A 15,898-nucleotide genomic window follows, 5' to 3' on the forward strand; every position below is an offset into this window, starting at 1 on the left:
ATGGGCATTTAGGGGTCTACATTTCAATGGGAGTTAGGAGTTAGGAGCCTAAATATCTCTGAGGGTCTGGGCTGCTCACAGGAGGCTGCCCCTGTGAATGAAGTTCAACACCTGCAGGATGGGGGGGGCAACTCAGGTAGCCAACCTGCCTGTGTGCACAGAAGCTCGTTGCAGGTGTGGGGTCCAACTGACTATCCAGAGAAGCAATGACAAGGGCTGTATGAAGTGCTGCCAAAGTAAACAACTGACAAAAGAGAAAGGGGGTGGGGGATCTGTTGCTAACTTATTTCAGTTATGATAGGCCTCGATCCTACTGAGAGATCCCTCCTGTGTGGATCTGACTGTAGGGTGAAAGCCACTGTCACCTTAGGGGTTATCAGTTGCTCATAGGATGACCAGATGTCCCAATTTTATAGGGACAGTTCTGATTTTTGGGTCTTTTTCTTATAAAAGCTCCTATTACCCTCCTGCCCCCATCCTGATTTTTCACACTTGCTGTCTGGTCACCCTACTGATTCTAATATGATTGCTTTGAGATCTGGGAAGGCAGAGGCTACAGAAGTGCAAAACGTTTGTTATTCTATAATGATTTCAAAGTTGCCGCAAAGGGAGGGACCAGGGCCCGGGTTCAGGGAAGCACACGTGGGTGGTGTTTTCCTGCTTCTGCTGCCATTTCCCTCCTCCTCCTCCCCAGGCAGCCAGCAGGTGGGGATAGACAGCTCGGCTGAGCCTGGCATTGCTGTTTGCTCTCTGAACCCGGCAGAGGCGCAGGAAGTGGAGGCAGAGGCAGCCCTGGGGAGCTGAGCTGGGTGGGGCATGGTGTTTGCAGGTGAGCGGTGCCTGCCTGGGGAGCACGGGGGGCGGGTGGGTCAGACGGGGTCTGTTCTCCGCAGGGCTTCGCTAGTAATGCAAGCGCTGCAGGGGCCCAAGCAAGGTTTTTCCATTCGTAACTGAGGCAGCAAGCCCAGGGGTGCCGGGACTCAGCCCTGGCAGAGATTAAGCTCTGGTTCCCGGGGATGCGCAGAGAGCAAGTGGGACCAATTGGGACGGGGTGGAGGAGGGGCAATAGGTGCCTGTATAAGACAAAGGCCGACAACCGGGACCGGCCCTCTGAAATCGGGACCTCTGGTCGCTCTCTGCTCAGGGCTGAGCTTGCTAGTGGCCGGTTGCTCTGCAGCTGTTCTGGGGCTGAGCTCGTTCCCATCTCCTTTCGCTGTGGGGCTGCCCTGTCCTCGGGGTGCGGGGTGCCAGGTTTGCTAGCCCTGCCGTACATCTGTTCCTTATTCCGGGTCCTGCCCTGGAAGCGAGGTGGGACAGGCTGCCCCATGTGTGTGTCAGGAGAGCGGCTGGACAGGAATGGAGCGATGCCCCTGTTCAGGGTCGTGTTCTTCTGCCTGCTCCGCTGGGTGCTCCGGGAAGGGGTCTCGGCACACCGGGCTTTCCTGGGTTTCTCCATTATTTGCATGCTGGTTAGTGCTACACAGTAGGAATAAGGTTCCCCAGGACTGCTTGTTTCCCTGCAGCCAGGCCTGAGATCCCCCTGCAGTCACAACAATCCTGCCATGGCCTGGCAAACGGCTTGGGGGTGTCATGCATGCATGTTCCTTGCTAGCAATGTCAGAGCTGAGCGCACGCTCTCTGATTTCTACCCTGCCAAACTCCCGGCCACGGCTGTGTTAAAGAAAAGATGCCGGGACCAGCGCAAAGGGCTTGGAGACCTCGCTCCTCTGGAAAAGATGGAGCAAGGACTGGTTTTTCATTGTGTGCGTCCAGCGCCTAGCACACTGGATCCCTCATGACCGCCTCCAGGTGCTGGCACAAGATGAGCAGTAAACAATAATTGTGCATGACCCTGGTAGTGACCTGCAGCTGCAGGAACCGCTGTGAGCTAGCAGAGGGCTACACAAACTTGTCGTTCAGATTCCGTCCATCCCGGATCCCAAGAGACGCTCTCTGGTGCGCAGGGCAGCAGGGCGAGCCCTGCAATGGTCCTCGCTCACAGAGCTGGCCGCGGGACTTGGCCGTGGCATTGTTCACGGAGCTGCAACCAAGACACAGGTGGTGGTGCAGAGAGTGAAGGGCAGTGGTGTTTCCGTGTCCCCGGAATAACGGACCCGCCCTCTTCTCTCTTGCGCAGGGAGCAGGACTGCGTGGCACTCAGCCTTCCCACATACAGATCCTGGCCCCTTCCCTGCAGGGGCTGTCACAGGGACATGGTGATACTCCGAGCAGGCCTCTGCCCTGGCCTCACAGCAGAGATGATCCAGCTTCTGAAAGCCAACAGCATCGCGACAGGTAAAGGGGCATCCCGGGGTCTCAGCACTAGGATCTGGGCGAACCCCGGGAAGTTGTCAGGGGAGGGCACAGAGCTCTCTTGCCCGCTGGGCTGTGCTGTGGGGCCGTGCTCCTGCACCGACGGGCAGGACTGGCTGGGAGCTCAGTATTGCTCTCAAGGAGCGTTCCCAGATCCTCCTACTGGACTCTGCTCTCTCACTGGAGCAGGGTAGGGTAGGAGATGGGGTTCATGCCTTCCTCAGCAGTGGGAGGGGGACGTACCTGAAGCCCTGGCCTGTTAAGAGCCAGACACGGCTCCGTGGTGGGGTCTGGCTGCCATCTCTGTATCTAAGGCTATGTCTGCACTGCAAGTGGGAATGCAGCACACAGAGACATAGCTTTGACCTAGCCAGCTTGAGTAACGCTAGCAGTGACGCCGTGGCCACTCGAGAACATCCGCGGGGTCCCAAGCGGGTGTGTAAGGCCTGGGCAGTGTGTCCAGCGTGCCGTGGCTTCATTGCTCCAGTTAGCGGCGCTTGCGAGCTCTGCGCTAGCTCAGGTGTGTCCACGCGTGCTGCAGTCACACATTACATTGCTGTGGAGTTGTGCCCTAAGGCTGTGGCGTTGCGTCCAGCACCACAGCATTTTGGAACTTGGCACAACTTGTATATTTTATGCCATGCGTTGTCCGCTGGGCCTCTCCACTCTCTGCAGGGACACTGAAATGCTGCACTTAGGCGCGATCTGCTAGTCCCATCTTGGGCTTCCATGCCACTCTGCTAATGCACTGGGATCCTGCCGTGTCGCGCTCCCTGCTGTTGCAGTCCCGCGCCGCTCCTGAACAGCTGACGACGATGGTGCTGTGGGTTTGCCAGTGCGTGATTGATAAGCCCCAAAGGCCATTCACTTTACACTCTGTGCTCCTTTGCACACCCAGGAGTGAACGGGTCTCAGACTAGCCCTGTGACACCTTCAATGGGCGTTCCTTTGATTCACCGCTGCTCAGGGAGTCCTGCTAGCCATGGGGCTGAGCTCCGATAACACAGCTCGGTGTCTGTGTGTGTACAGCTGCATGTTAGATCTCACTGCCCAAAGCTGGATTTGGCTCTTGTCTTCTGGCTCTGGGAGGATATGGCAGAGTAGTGTCACCATGTGTTATATCTGAGGAGTTCTCTGGCATTCCAGGGCTGTTACATTTTGGCCTCCAGCTGCTTATCTCTGAACGTTACTTGCAGTGGTGGACCTTGTCTCCTCGGACCTGGAGGAAGTCGCCCGGAAGTGCTCCCTGTCCTACAAGGTGAGAAGAGATTTCCTTGGTGTTGATGTTTAATCTGGGAGCTAAAGCTGTAGCCTGCCAGAGGGAGCCAGGTTTAGCCAAATGCTTTGATGTGGGTCGTCTGTCTGCAGAGACCTCACCCTAATGCACAACTGGACTGACGACGCATCAGTCTGTCTGCTGGGTGTTGTAGATCTGACCCGATGTTCCTTAGGGCCTTCTGTCTGTCTGCAAAGGCTCCTTCTCTGGGGAAGTTGTCATGCTTTGTACTGAGGTAGTCTCATAGACTTTAAGGTCAGAAGGGACTATTATGATCATCTAGTCTGACCTCCTGCACAACGCAGGCCACAGAATCTCACCCACTCACTCCTGTAACAAACCCCTAACCTATGTCTGAGCTATTGAAGTCCTCAAATTGTGGTTTGAAGACCTCAAGTTGCAGAGAATCCTCCAGCAAGTGACCCGTGCCCCATGCTGCAGAGGAAGGCGAAAAACCTCCCTAGCAGCCCCAGTCATGGCCCACAACGCGCAGGACAAACCCAGAACAAAGATGGTCCATGCCTCAAAGCTCTCTCCGAATTCTTCAGTGTCCCATTTGGGGATGGCCGTCTGTCCACACAGGCCCTGGTCGCCGTGAGACGTGTGTTGCTGGCACAGTTTTCAGCCTTTCCTGTCAATGGGGCGGATCTCTACGAGGAACTCAAGAGCTCCACGGCCATCCTGTCCACAGGGAGCCGGAGGTGAGGACGTCACACGCGAAGGGAAGAGGGGCAAGGGTTAAATCTGAATAGTTCTTCCCTTCTCCACCCTCTGTCGCCAGAAGCCAAGTTGGATTTTAAGCTTCAACCTGGAGACAGCTTCAGCCACTCGGCTGAGATCTGAGCGGACACGGTATCTGTCAGGATTTCCTTCCTGCAGGGGCTGAGCTGGCAGCAGGGCTGCCTCTTGAGTGGATAGAGATTCTGCTTTGCCAGTTCACAGCATTAGCATGTTAGCACTAGTCACCTATTTCAAGCCACCAGCCTACACTCCTGCAGTTGACCCTTGCTCTGACACCCCATTGTATTCATCTCCCTGTGCACGTGCACAGCTGCTGCATCCTTGCCAGAGATTTTTATCCCATTCGCTTGCATAATGTTATAAGCATTTGCACAGGTGGCAATTTGAGCCATTAAGGATGGTTACTGCTGCCAGAACAGCACTGAGTCATGATGGCCCTGAGCGTGAGGACCAGGGATAGAAATTAACAGTTCGATACTTGATATCAACCACTCTCCCTTTCCCCTTCCCCACTGGTTATAATAATCAAGTGCGACCTCTCAGAGAAGCCCACCTGTCGCCTTCGTGCTGCGTTCAAACCTCCAGAGCTGCCAACAAGGCAAAGGCATTCCCCGTTCAGGACTCCGTTCCTATACCTGCCCTGCTGTCATTTTAGCTCCCTTGCCAGAAACAGAAAGAGGAGTGAGAGGAAGGGGGGGAGAGTCTGTGGGGATGTGGATGTGCTGGGTGAATATATCTGAGACACAGGTACCCAGAGGCTGCTGATTTCCAGCCTTCATTAGCTCAGGATTGATTCTCGTTGTTGTGTGTTTCTCCTTTTAGCTTGGATAGGCTGCTGGACTCTGGCCTGTACACTGGGGAAGTGACCGAGCTCACAGGAGCACCCGGCAGTGGCAAGACACAGGTAGGCTGTTCTGGGGCCTAACAGAGCAGATGTTATAATTCCTCCTCCTCCCCTAGTTATTTAAGGTGACAGCATCCTACACCCCATCCGCTGTGGCACATTCTGCATCCACAGGGAAGAGGGAGCTCGGGCCTCATGTGTTACTCCATCTTTCATTGTTTGATGGTTGATACTGTGCTCATTGGGGTGCTAACCGGGGGGGGATATTTACAACAATTGAAGACCAATAAACAGCTGTTGCCGGACATCTGGCAAGAATCCAGACTCATCCTACCCCCAGTGGCCGCTGATCTTCTTCAGCTACTAGCCCAAAGAAGGAGATGCGTTAAACTGACTCATCTTGCACCATGTGTGAAACGTGGGGCTGTGAGCTGTGAACCAGGCTTTATCTAGAGCACATGGCAGCTGCCCTGGTGGAGTCAAAGGCCTGGATCTGTCTGCTGAGGCCTGTGTCAATCTCCCTGCTAGCAGAGGTGAAGGGCCCTGGTGGCTCCGCTATCCCATCACTGTGTGACTGCGTGACAGTGGTTTGCAGACAGTGAGCCTGCTCCCTAGCTTGATTCTGGTGTAACGTGCTGGATTCAGTGTGAAAACAAGCCGCTCCGCTAGGAAGGACGGCTGCAATGGGGTGAGATCCAGCCATGCGCTCTCCCTCCTAGGTGTGCCTCAGCATAGCCATGAGCACGTCCCATGACCTCAAGCAGAATGTCCTCTACGTCGACTCCACAGGCGGGTTCACGGCCTCTCGCCTTCTCCAGCTGGCTCAGACCAGGACAGGGGATGAAGAGGAGCAGGTCAGTGTGGCTGCATCACTGACCCCGACTGCTTCCAGCGTCAAGAGCGGAGGAGCTAGTGACTCCTTGGCTGCTGTCGCTGACAGTGGCCTGCCCCTGAACCAGCAGGGCTGATACCCAGGAATCCGTGCTCCAGCCTTCGGTCGTCTTGGGCTTCCCCTGGCTCCCTCTATGAGCACCAAGCCTTCCTTTCTCTGGGTGCCCAGCACCTCCTGAGAATCAGGCCACCTATTCAGGTCCCTTGTTATAGATTTAAGCTGCCAAACATTGGCCTTAATTATTCTGTGCCTCAGTTTTCTCACCTGTAAAATGGGGATAATGGCACAGTGGGCAGGGTTGAGGACCCTGGGATGAAATATGCTTGTAGACGTGTTGGCTGGGAATGCTGGGCAGCAGGCTCGAACATATTGTAGCCACCCGGACTTTTGAAAGGTCTTGTTTGGGTTTGGATGATGGTGCGGTTCTTGGAGAGGGTGAGGCTGGGTCTGAACGAGCTGTCTCTGCGTGATGCTTTTGCTCTCCTCTCCCTGCAGGTGGAGGCTCTGCAGAGGATTCAGGTGGCCCGGGTGTTCGATGTCTATAAAATGCTGGATGTGTTACAGGAGCTCCGGTGCAGCGTGTCCCAGCAGGTGGGGCTCTGGGTCTCTCGCTGTGATTGTGTAAAGATCCACCCAGTCAGAGCGGTGGCCCGATCCTGGGAAGCCGTGGGGCTGCTCACTTGAGTCCAAATGTGCAGGATTGAGCGGACTGTTCTGTTGACATTAAGATTTCCAGGCTTTTTCAGCACTCTGATCTCTTCGTCCTGGTGGCCACGCATCTTGTGCTGGCATTAGCTGTACTGGTGCCACTCTGCATGGCACTTGGTGCCCTGTGTGTTGCCCTCACGCACTCTGTGCTTCGCTCCCAGGTCCTGAGCTCCTTAGGACCGGTGAAGGTGCTGGTGGTTGACTCCGTCTCAGCTGTGATTTGCCCGCTCCTCGGAGGCAGGCAGGCGGAGGGTGAGTGAGGGGCGCTGCAGAGCGAGCACGGTTCGAGGATTCGAAACTGGGTCTCTGCAGCAAAGAAACACTGAGCTACCCATGGTGGGGACAGACAATTCCAGTATTTCTTCTGGATCTCGCTAATTACCTGCAACATTTCCAGCTGGTTTTCTGTGCTGTCGATGATCCCCAGTATAGTCTGATCCCTCAGCCCCCATGACCCGTGGAATGGGGAGAGGAAAATGTTGTTGTTGTTTTTTATTCCAGGGCGGTGTGGGGTTATATAACAGTGCTGGAGACCACCTAAAAATGTACCATTCAGCTACCCCCTTGTTTGCGCCCTCCCAGATAAGCTTGAACACCTAGCTGATTTCTTACTCGTCAGAATTTTGTGGGGCTGTTGGAACCTCCACAGATTTTTGTCACTGATTTCTAGTAAGCTGGGGTTGGGGGGCTGGATTAATCCTGGAACTGGACAGCCACCGGTAAAACGCTTCACATAGGCCAGAGTGTAACTTCTAGTCACTACTGACTTGGGCTGCATTTAATTGTGCCTGAAAGTGAGGTATTCCATTGCCAGTCCTCTGAGCCATCTGGCCTGTAGTTATTGGAAGTCAGTGGGGAAAATGTCATGGCCTGAAACAAGCAGGAGACTCGCAGTCCAGTTTCTAGAGGACAAGTGTGCACGCTGGTCACCATCACAATTAGGGCCGGGTGGCAGTCTCAGCAGAGAGGCAAAGGGTTGAATGGGTCATGGGAAGACATTGTGGCCTAGTGGATAAAGCACTTGACTGGGACTCAGGGGAGTTCTATTCCTGGCTCTCCATCTGGCTTATGGGATGACCTTGCACAAGTTGTTTTCCTCCTTAGTTTCCCCGTCTGTAAAATGGGGATATTACTACTGCCCTCCTTTGTAATGCACTTTGAGATGTGTTGATGAGAAGCACCGTTGAAGAGCTAGGCGGTGATATTATTCTAGCTCTGGTCCTCCTGGTTCAGGGGTGGTGCCCGTTAATGGGGTGTGTGGTGGGGGTGGAGGAGGGAAAGATGGAGCTGCTGCTGCCTATGCTAGGTTTGTTCCCTGGATACGAGAACTATCCAGGGACAGTGCAGTTAACACATGCTTATTTGTCAAAGTTCACATAATATGTCAGGGTCATCAGCCTGGGTGGGAGTGCGAAGGACTGAGGGAACTGCGCCAGATTCATTCTCTCAGGAGAGGGTCCTAGGTCTCGGAGAAACTGTCAGTGGAAGCAAGCCCTGAAATGCTGTTGTATCGTCATCTACAGGCTTGGCCCTCATGATGCAGCTGGCCAGGGAACTGAAGACACTCGCCAGAGAACTTAGCATGGCTGTGGTGGTGAGTTTGTTGGTCTTTGCCTTGCTCCTCCTGGGCTGGGAGCAGGGGACCCGGAGTTGAAAAGAATTTGGGGGCAGAGAATTATGACAGAGGTGAACCTGTTCAAAGCTGCACAGGAGCAGGCAACGGGACTCCTGCAACTCTGCAAGCATCAGTGGCCTGGGACAGTTCTCTGAACTGCAGCTAAACTTCCACAAACTGCCTGGCGAGAACAGAGCTGAGCAAGCTGCGGCTTTTATTAACTCTGCCAGCGGGCTGTTTCTGCTCACGGATCCCGAAGGAGTTCAGGACAGGTAGATGACAGGGCTGTTTGCATTGCTCTCTGATGCAACAACTGATGTAGATTCCTATATAATCTAGGTGCCTGACTAGTTACCAGAGTGGCCCTTGAGCCAGTTGTCTTTGGGTAGGTACGGGGCATTACAGCATTTATAAACGGATGGTGACTGGAAAGGCCTCCGTGCTCTGTCCTCCTTCGGTTCTGGGGCTGGGCGTTTGCACTGAGGATTTGACTCCTAGGAGGAATGCCGTGACCCTGATCAATGTGCCGAATGGGGAGGTCCTGGTGGAGAAGCATCATGAATAGTCAATATACTGGAGCAGGCATTAAAATGTATTGGGAGAATCCGGCTTCGCTGTTGCTCTGATCACTCGTAAAGCAGCAAGCAAAGAAGCAGAGGGGAAGAACCATCACAGATTCAAGGTTAAACTCACCACCTGGGAGGCACTGCAGTCCCCAGGAACGAGGGAGTCAGCTGTATATTGGCCTCTCCTAGCTTCATTGCCAGTCTGGGGCCAGCAGTCATTTTAAGCCAATGCACAGGTCTTACCGAAGCAGTTTGTGTTACCCATGTGAACACACTGTGGTGCTTTGTCTCCCTCTAATGGCTAGAGCATGGATAGTCAATTGAGCCCATTTGAGCTAACAGACCTGGTAGAGGTTCTTGTTTCTAAAATATAAAGTGGTGGCCAGGCAGGGATTTGGACTGTGGTGGACTGGAGAACTGCCTGCTTGGGGAAGCTTGTCCAACATTGCTTGAGCTAAAAGATAAGCTTGGAAGCAGTAATGTATTTGTAAACCTGTATACATGGCATAGCCACTGGAGAGGCACAAATTGCACACCGCGGGTGATATTTCGAAGGGCACAGGGCTTAATTTGTGCCAGGCCTGAGCCCTGGCATCTTTAGGCTTGGCAGTTCATAGTCCCGGCACCTCCAGGCCTCCCGCGTCAGTTATTAAGGTAAAAAAAACTTGCTTGAGCCCCAGTACCTCTTTCATTAGCACTGGAAGGGCAGCATGGGCAGTCATGACAAGGGGCAAAGGAAGGAAAGGAACTAAAATCAGTGGAAGCAGCTGATTGCATCCGTTAGCTCCCGAAGTGTCCCAGTGTTTCATGGCAAGAAGGAGCAGTTATTGCTGCTAACTGGTTGGAACTGATCAGCTGGTTTCTTGTATTCTAGGTGACTAACCACGTGACCAGAGACGGCAGCAGCGGTCACCTGAAACCAGCTCTAGGTCGCTCCTGGAGTTTTGTGCCCAGCACCCGGGTGCTGTTGGAGAGCAGAGAAGGCACTTGGGGGAAAGCTAGCACCCGCCGCATTGCTTCCTTAACAAAATCCTCCCGGCAGGTGAGACGTTCCTGGAGAGCCCATCTGGGGATGGTGAGGATGGCCGTGGAGAAGGTGGTTTGAGGTTAAGTCAGAGAGAGGTTGCCAGGCAAGGACCTAGTCCTTAGGGAAGTAATGGAAGAACTCTGGCTTCATTCAGGAGTCACCGGCAGGACACTGTGGTGAGCTTTGGGGACTTGAAGAAAGTACAACCAAGCTATAAACTGTGGAAGTGCATGCATTTTTTCTCCGCTTCTAAATGGCCCATTTTATAATTCCGGACATAATTAATCAGTTGCTCCATTTCTGATTTGGGTCACACTGACTCAGTTGTTCCATCAAAACACTCCTGACTACGCATGGTCATTAAAGATCCCATATAACTACTTGCAAGAGGAAGAACATTGACTCAGATGTCCTGGTCAGTTACTAACATGCGTGACTATGTTGTATTGTTCTCACTGCAGCTTCAAATTAGATACTACGGGCCAAGCCCTCAGATGGTGTAAACCCATCTAACTCCATTGAAATCACTGGATCTATGGTGATTTATACCACCTGAAGATCTGGCCCTATATTCTATTTCCCTTCCTGAGCCAAATTGCTGTCTAGTGTATTTGTATTGCAGTAGCGTCGAGAAGCTCAAATCAAAATCAGAGCCATATTGTACTGGACACTAAATAAAATAGTTAGAGACAGTCCCTGTCCCCAAAGAGCTTACAGTGTGATGCTGATAGTAGGTACAGATGTGACCTTAATTATGGACTCTTAGGGCTTGTCTACATGGGGACATAGAGAAAAGTTAATCTGAATTAACTAAATGTGTGAATTTGAAATAGATCAGTGAAACCACATTAAATCCCTGTGTGTATTTACTTATTTCACTTTGGAAGTGAATTAAAATAAACTGCATTAAAGCCACTTTAATTCTGAATGAGGGTGTTCACACTGGGATTTAATAGTTTCACTAATCCAGTTCAAATTCATGCCTTCAGTTAGTTTGGATTAACTTCCCTGGATGCCTCGGTATAGACAAGCCCTTAGATATGCGAGCTTAATTTCCTCTTGGCTTCCCTTACAGCCAACTGGGATTGAGGTGGAGTTGGACATTGGAAGCTGTGGGGTACTGGAAGAGAGCCCAGCTGCATCCGGAGAGGGATGCTGATGGAGAGTGAAAAGTGAACAGCAGATTGCAAGGGCCTTTACTATGGGCATCTTTGCAGCTTATATTACTGAAGACTGCAGAACCAGACCACGTTAACCAAGCCATCTTGGGGGCCAAGAGAGGTGCTTGGAGTCCCAGAAGAAAGGACTATAGAAACAGGGCTGTTTCCTATTGTCTTCGCCAATTAAGAAACTCCCTCATCCTGGACAAAGGAGGTTTGGGGTTCCAAGAAGATCTCAGAGGAATGCGTTTGAATCAGACAAGCGCTGTGTGTGGCTGGAGCACTTTTCTGGAGTGCATTAAAACCACAGGCCCTGTCCTGGGGGTTCTGTGGATTATCAGGGGAATCCTTGTCTCAGGGTGTCATGGGATCAGCGGGAATTTTGCTGAATTCTTTGATGGGTAAACACCAGACTGTTGGTAACGTGGCCAACTGATGCCTGATCCCAGAACCTCCGGCTCTCTAGTGAGGGTCCCTGGGAGGCCTCAAAGAATACCATCAAGACCTTCAGAAGCTGGAATTCCATCTACGGTGGCTGCCATTAGTTTTAGTCCTGTTATACCTCTATAGGATCATCACTACAGCAGCCTTCAGGCCTGGGTCCCTCTCTGCTTATTCTGTAGCAGGCTGCTAAAGGGAAACCACGTGATAAGTTCCCAGAGCTTTTTATGGTCACATCTTTTCTACCCAGAGTAATCATGGGTAGTTTGTAGGTGGGGGCGGTTGGATTTTAGTGTATATTGCATACAGAGTTGCTGCTACCTCCGGGAAAAAGGTATGTGTCTTGGGCCAGAGCCTTAGCTGGTGCAAATTGGGTGTTGCTCCTGATTGACAGCACTGGAGGATCTGGTCCTGTGTTTATGCACTTTTTGGCTGATGTATTTGATATTACTTCCTGTATTTTTCTTCCTTTGACTTTTTAAAAAAATATTATTATAAGGACTATTTTGCTTGGAAAACAGGAACTTTGTTTTAATGAGGTTATTCTACACCTGCTGCTGCGCTTGCAAACGTTCCCGATTTCGAGTGAGGACAGACAGACTCTAAAGCCTTGCCTGAACTTGGGGAATTGTACAGAAACCCCGCCCACCTGATTTAGCTGAATCAGTGTTCGCACCAGTGAGAACATTAGTGTAGACAAGGCTCTGGTCTCCGGATCCGTTTCTGCCATCACATTGATTAGACTTGCTTTTCACTAACGCTGCAATGTAAACAGGTCCAGCTTCAGTCTATTCCCTGGTTTCCATTCAGGCTGGCACTGCTGCAGTCAAGCTGGTGTTTGATTCAGTAAGGAGTTTTTGTAAATTTCCCCAGAGTACACATGGGCTTAAGGTCTTCTATTTTTATCTGTAGGCAAATGTCCCTGGTAATGAAAAGGGCAAAGAAACACACAGAATGGATCTGAGAGCTCGATCTAATCGCCCTAAATTGCATGTTTTTCAGAATTTCCCAGGAGGCAGCAGCAGGTCTGGGTTTTGCTACCATTCGATTTTGTTTCACTCACCCGTGTGTTGCTACAGTGCTTGTGAGAACCCCAGATCTCTATTCTCTCAGGGATATAATTTAACAAGAAGGTCTACACCACGTCCCATTAACTTAGCCAACCAACAATTTAATGCATATGCATTGCTGTGTAAGATAACAATAAGCACAGTTGCTAAGTCAACCCTGTAGCAAAGAACCATGTGATCAGATATAAATAAAATAGGTTTATCATCATTGGGAGCCATTTGTAATTATTATTTGTATTGATCAGGCACCAGGACCCACATTATATGAACACAAAAAGACAAGCCCTGTCCCAAACAGCTTGCAAACCGACTTTTGTCTAACAATATTTTCTGTGCAAATAGTCGTCATGCATGTCTGGTGGAGATACAATGGGCCAAATTCTCTGCTGCTGTCAATTGCTACAGCTTCCTTGAAGTCAGGGGAACTGTTCCAATTTACACCACTACTAATCTGACCTGTTATGTTTTTGGTACTAGCTGTGTTTACACACCGATTTATAAAGATTTCAGGTAAACTCCTATCTGGCACGATTGCTTTATCCAGTTAGATAAAGTCCTAGGTGGAGTACAAATTGGGAGATGTGGAGTAGGAAAGGAAACAAATCTAAAAATTTCCAGACGCTATCATAGATCCATCGAGGTTAAGACTAGAAGGGACTATTAGATCATCTAGTCTGACCTCAATCTTATGTAACCTGCATTTAGCCAGAGATATTTAAAGCTACCTAAGCTTTGGATGGGCATTGGGCATCTGGAGCCCTAACGTGGCTTTGAAAACCTCAACCTTATACCATGGGCACGTGCCTGCAACTTTAACCTCATTATAATGACGTTTTGTGTGTGTTCTCTTCTGCGTACTTTGTGAGTCTTCTCAGATTCAGTTCTCTCTCGCATTTTCCTGGGAGGTCCAAGTCATTAGGGCAGAGATGGAAACGTCTCCGGGGTGAAGACCAATTTGTTTCTTGGCAGTTACTGTGCTCTTTCTAGCCACCACCAGTGCCAGTCAGAGGAAAGCTTCAGAGGTGAAGTGACTTGGTGGGAGGGAAGGAGGAGGGATGGGAACTCCATCTAGCGGGAGCAAGGCCAGTGGAAGAAGGTTCCACAACTGGAGAGGGTGGACTGTGGGGAACAAGTGGGTTGGGAAGTAGGGGATGTATAGCTGGAGGTGGGTGGAGAATGGAGGGTGGACACGAGGAACTATATGAAAAACCACCTCCAAATGTCAGGGTGGCTATTTTGAGTGGGTGAGTGAGAAGTAGGCAGAAAGGTAAGGGGAGATTGGAAGAGTTCTCTCCTTCCTTTCCTGTCTCCTCCTAAACACCCCAAGCCTGTTGTGATATTTTGACTTCACAGCTTCCCCACACCATGGATAACAGTAAGTGACTCATCTCATGCACCCAACTGGGGTAGAACATATGGAAATATTTGAAAGCAAGGAAATGAAGAAGAAACTTGACGCAACTGCTATTTCTCAGAGTATGTTTCACAATCATGGAGCGATGATGCAAAAGGTTTGGAGGAAATTGCTAAAGAGAGAAGGCTTAAACTCCGTAAAGCCAAGCTATACTGTTACAAGCTATCAGTCCTTATACTTCAGGGAATAAGCTGCTCACCAGAAGGGGTCAGGCAGAAATGTCCTTCCTGGATCAGTGTACCGAGCCTATTTGGTGTTGTATGTCTTCCTCTGAAGCAACAGACACAGGCTGCTGCTGACAGCAGAATACTGGACTAGATGTTATGATTACAGGGTCTTGCCTTCAGCTGAAAGGTAGGGGCCAGTGCAAGAGGCAGGGTATTGGATTCAGCAGCCAGAGCTGTATGGCAAAGCATGACTTCCTACCAAAGTTGACTTTCCCAATATTTATAATGAAATCATGGTTGAACATGGCTTGTGTCCTAAATATTATGAGAATCTGGCTAATCGTCATCTCCGTGCTCAAACCCAGCCCTGCTCTAATGCACACTATGGACTGTGTTCCTTGTACAGAGTGAGATGAGGCACCTTCGCTAGTTTTCCAAATGCAGGAGATTAAATTGAAAACCGAGGGAAAAATACCTTCTGAGACATCTCTGTCAAGCGAAACAAATCTGATGGGTGCTGCTACTGCAAACAAGATGGTCAAATATCTCCAAGTGAGCTTATTTTGCCTGTAGTTAACAGTACCTTTCTGCAGGGAGGACTCAGAAGCACGTCACCACTGTGATATGTGCATCCAGCTGCAAGTTAGGGGAAAACCGCAAAGTGGTCAGGGATATTTAATATGCACTCAGAGTAGGCATGATCTCACTCATTGCTCCCCAAAAGCCAAAAACCGTAATCTCAATGGACCTCATTGCATCAAAGGGAAGGAAGCGCAGCTGTGCCTCTGGTCAGACTCTGAACCACGCCACAGGGCTGGGCTTGGGTTCAGATTTATTCCCCTGGTGGAGTCCCATGCAGGGGTTCAGACCCTAAGCCAGCTCTTGCTTGGGGTAAAGGGTTGAACCCAGATCCATGACCTACTGGTCAGGGGAGTTGGATCTTAGAGCCAGGTCCTGCTCTGGGGGGGGGTGACCTTGGAGCCTGGGGGCATTCAGCATTGATCCTGAAACAGGGTCCTGCCCAGGGCTACGAAGCTCCAGCTAGGGCCTGCCTGGGGCCTCTTGGAGCCCAAGGGTGGGATTTGCAGGCTGAGGGGACCCTGGCACCAGGCTCTGCAGTGGGGTGAGGATAGGGTGACCAGATGTCCCAATATTAGGGGCTTTATTATATATAAGCAACTCTACACCCCCCCCTTGACTTTTCACACTGGCTATCTGGTTGCCCTAGGTGACGGGACCCGCCCCTGCCTGGGGCGGGATTCGAACCGGGTACCCAGGGGCTAGTTATTTCCGCCCCGATGGTCTCAGCACGCCTTCCAGCGTGAGTTGCGCTGCTCCCGTCTCCCCACCAGAGGTCGCTGTGGCGGCGCCGGCTGGCAGGGCCTAGAGGCCGCTCTAGCCCTCCTCTCTGTGGCTTCCGCCGCTCTGGCCCCCGTCTCGTTGGCTGGCTCCAGCCTGGGTGGGTAGTTGTCATAGCGCCGCCGCCGCGCGGGGCGGAGGGGGAGGTTCGGTGCAGCCGCCCGCCCCGGCCCCGGCCATACGGGAGACACCCCCTCCCGGGAGCGAGGGGCAAAGCAGGTGAGGGGCGGGATGCCCGGGGCGGCGGCGGCGGCAGGAGAGAGGTGGGGGGACGGGGCTGGGGGGGGCGGCAGGAGAGAGGCGGA

The 15,898-nt window shown here is 51.7% G+C and overlaps 2 protein-coding genes across 3 annotated transcripts in view; both read left to right on the forward strand.

The window, feature by feature from the left end:
* Positions 1-725: 725 nt before the first annotated feature.
* On the forward strand, positions 726-13,356 carry RAD51D (RAD51 paralog D). Of its 2 annotated transcripts, XM_030536859.1 has the most exons (11): positions 726-829; positions 2,138-2,295; positions 3,510-3,571; positions 4,172-4,290; positions 5,153-5,234; positions 5,894-6,028; positions 6,562-6,657; positions 6,936-7,026; positions 8,298-8,368; positions 9,830-9,997; positions 11,058-13,355. In XM_030536859.1, the coding sequence occupies exons 2-11, from the start codon at positions 2,214-2,216 to the stop codon at positions 11,139-11,141; spliced, it is 990 nt and encodes a 329-aa protein (XP_030392719.1). In that variant the 5' UTR covers positions 726-829; positions 2,138-2,213; the 3' UTR covers positions 11,142-13,355. The 2 variants fall into 2 exon arrangements, with proteins under 2 accessions (XP_030392719.1, XP_030392720.1); XM_030536860.1 differs by lacking the exon at positions 5,894-6,028 and having other exon boundaries at positions 11,058-13,356.
* Positions 13,357-15,706: 2,350 nt separating this feature from the next.
* The window catches only part of RFFL (ring finger and FYVE like domain containing E3 ubiquitin protein ligase), a 46,142-nt gene continuing 45,950 nt past the window's right edge, over positions 15,707-15,898 (forward strand). Inside the window, exon 1 of the mRNA XM_030536336.1 lies at positions 15,707-15,812. The gene's annotated coding sequence lies outside the window, so the exon portion shown is untranslated. The remainder of the gene's footprint in view (positions 15,813-15,898) is intronic.

The sequence above is a fragment of the Gopherus evgoodei genome, chromosome 17, assembly GCF_007399415.2.
Source record: "Gopherus evgoodei ecotype Sinaloan lineage chromosome 17, rGopEvg1_v1.p, whole genome shotgun sequence".
NCBI lineage: Eukaryota > Metazoa > Chordata > Testudines > Testudinidae > Gopherus > Gopherus evgoodei.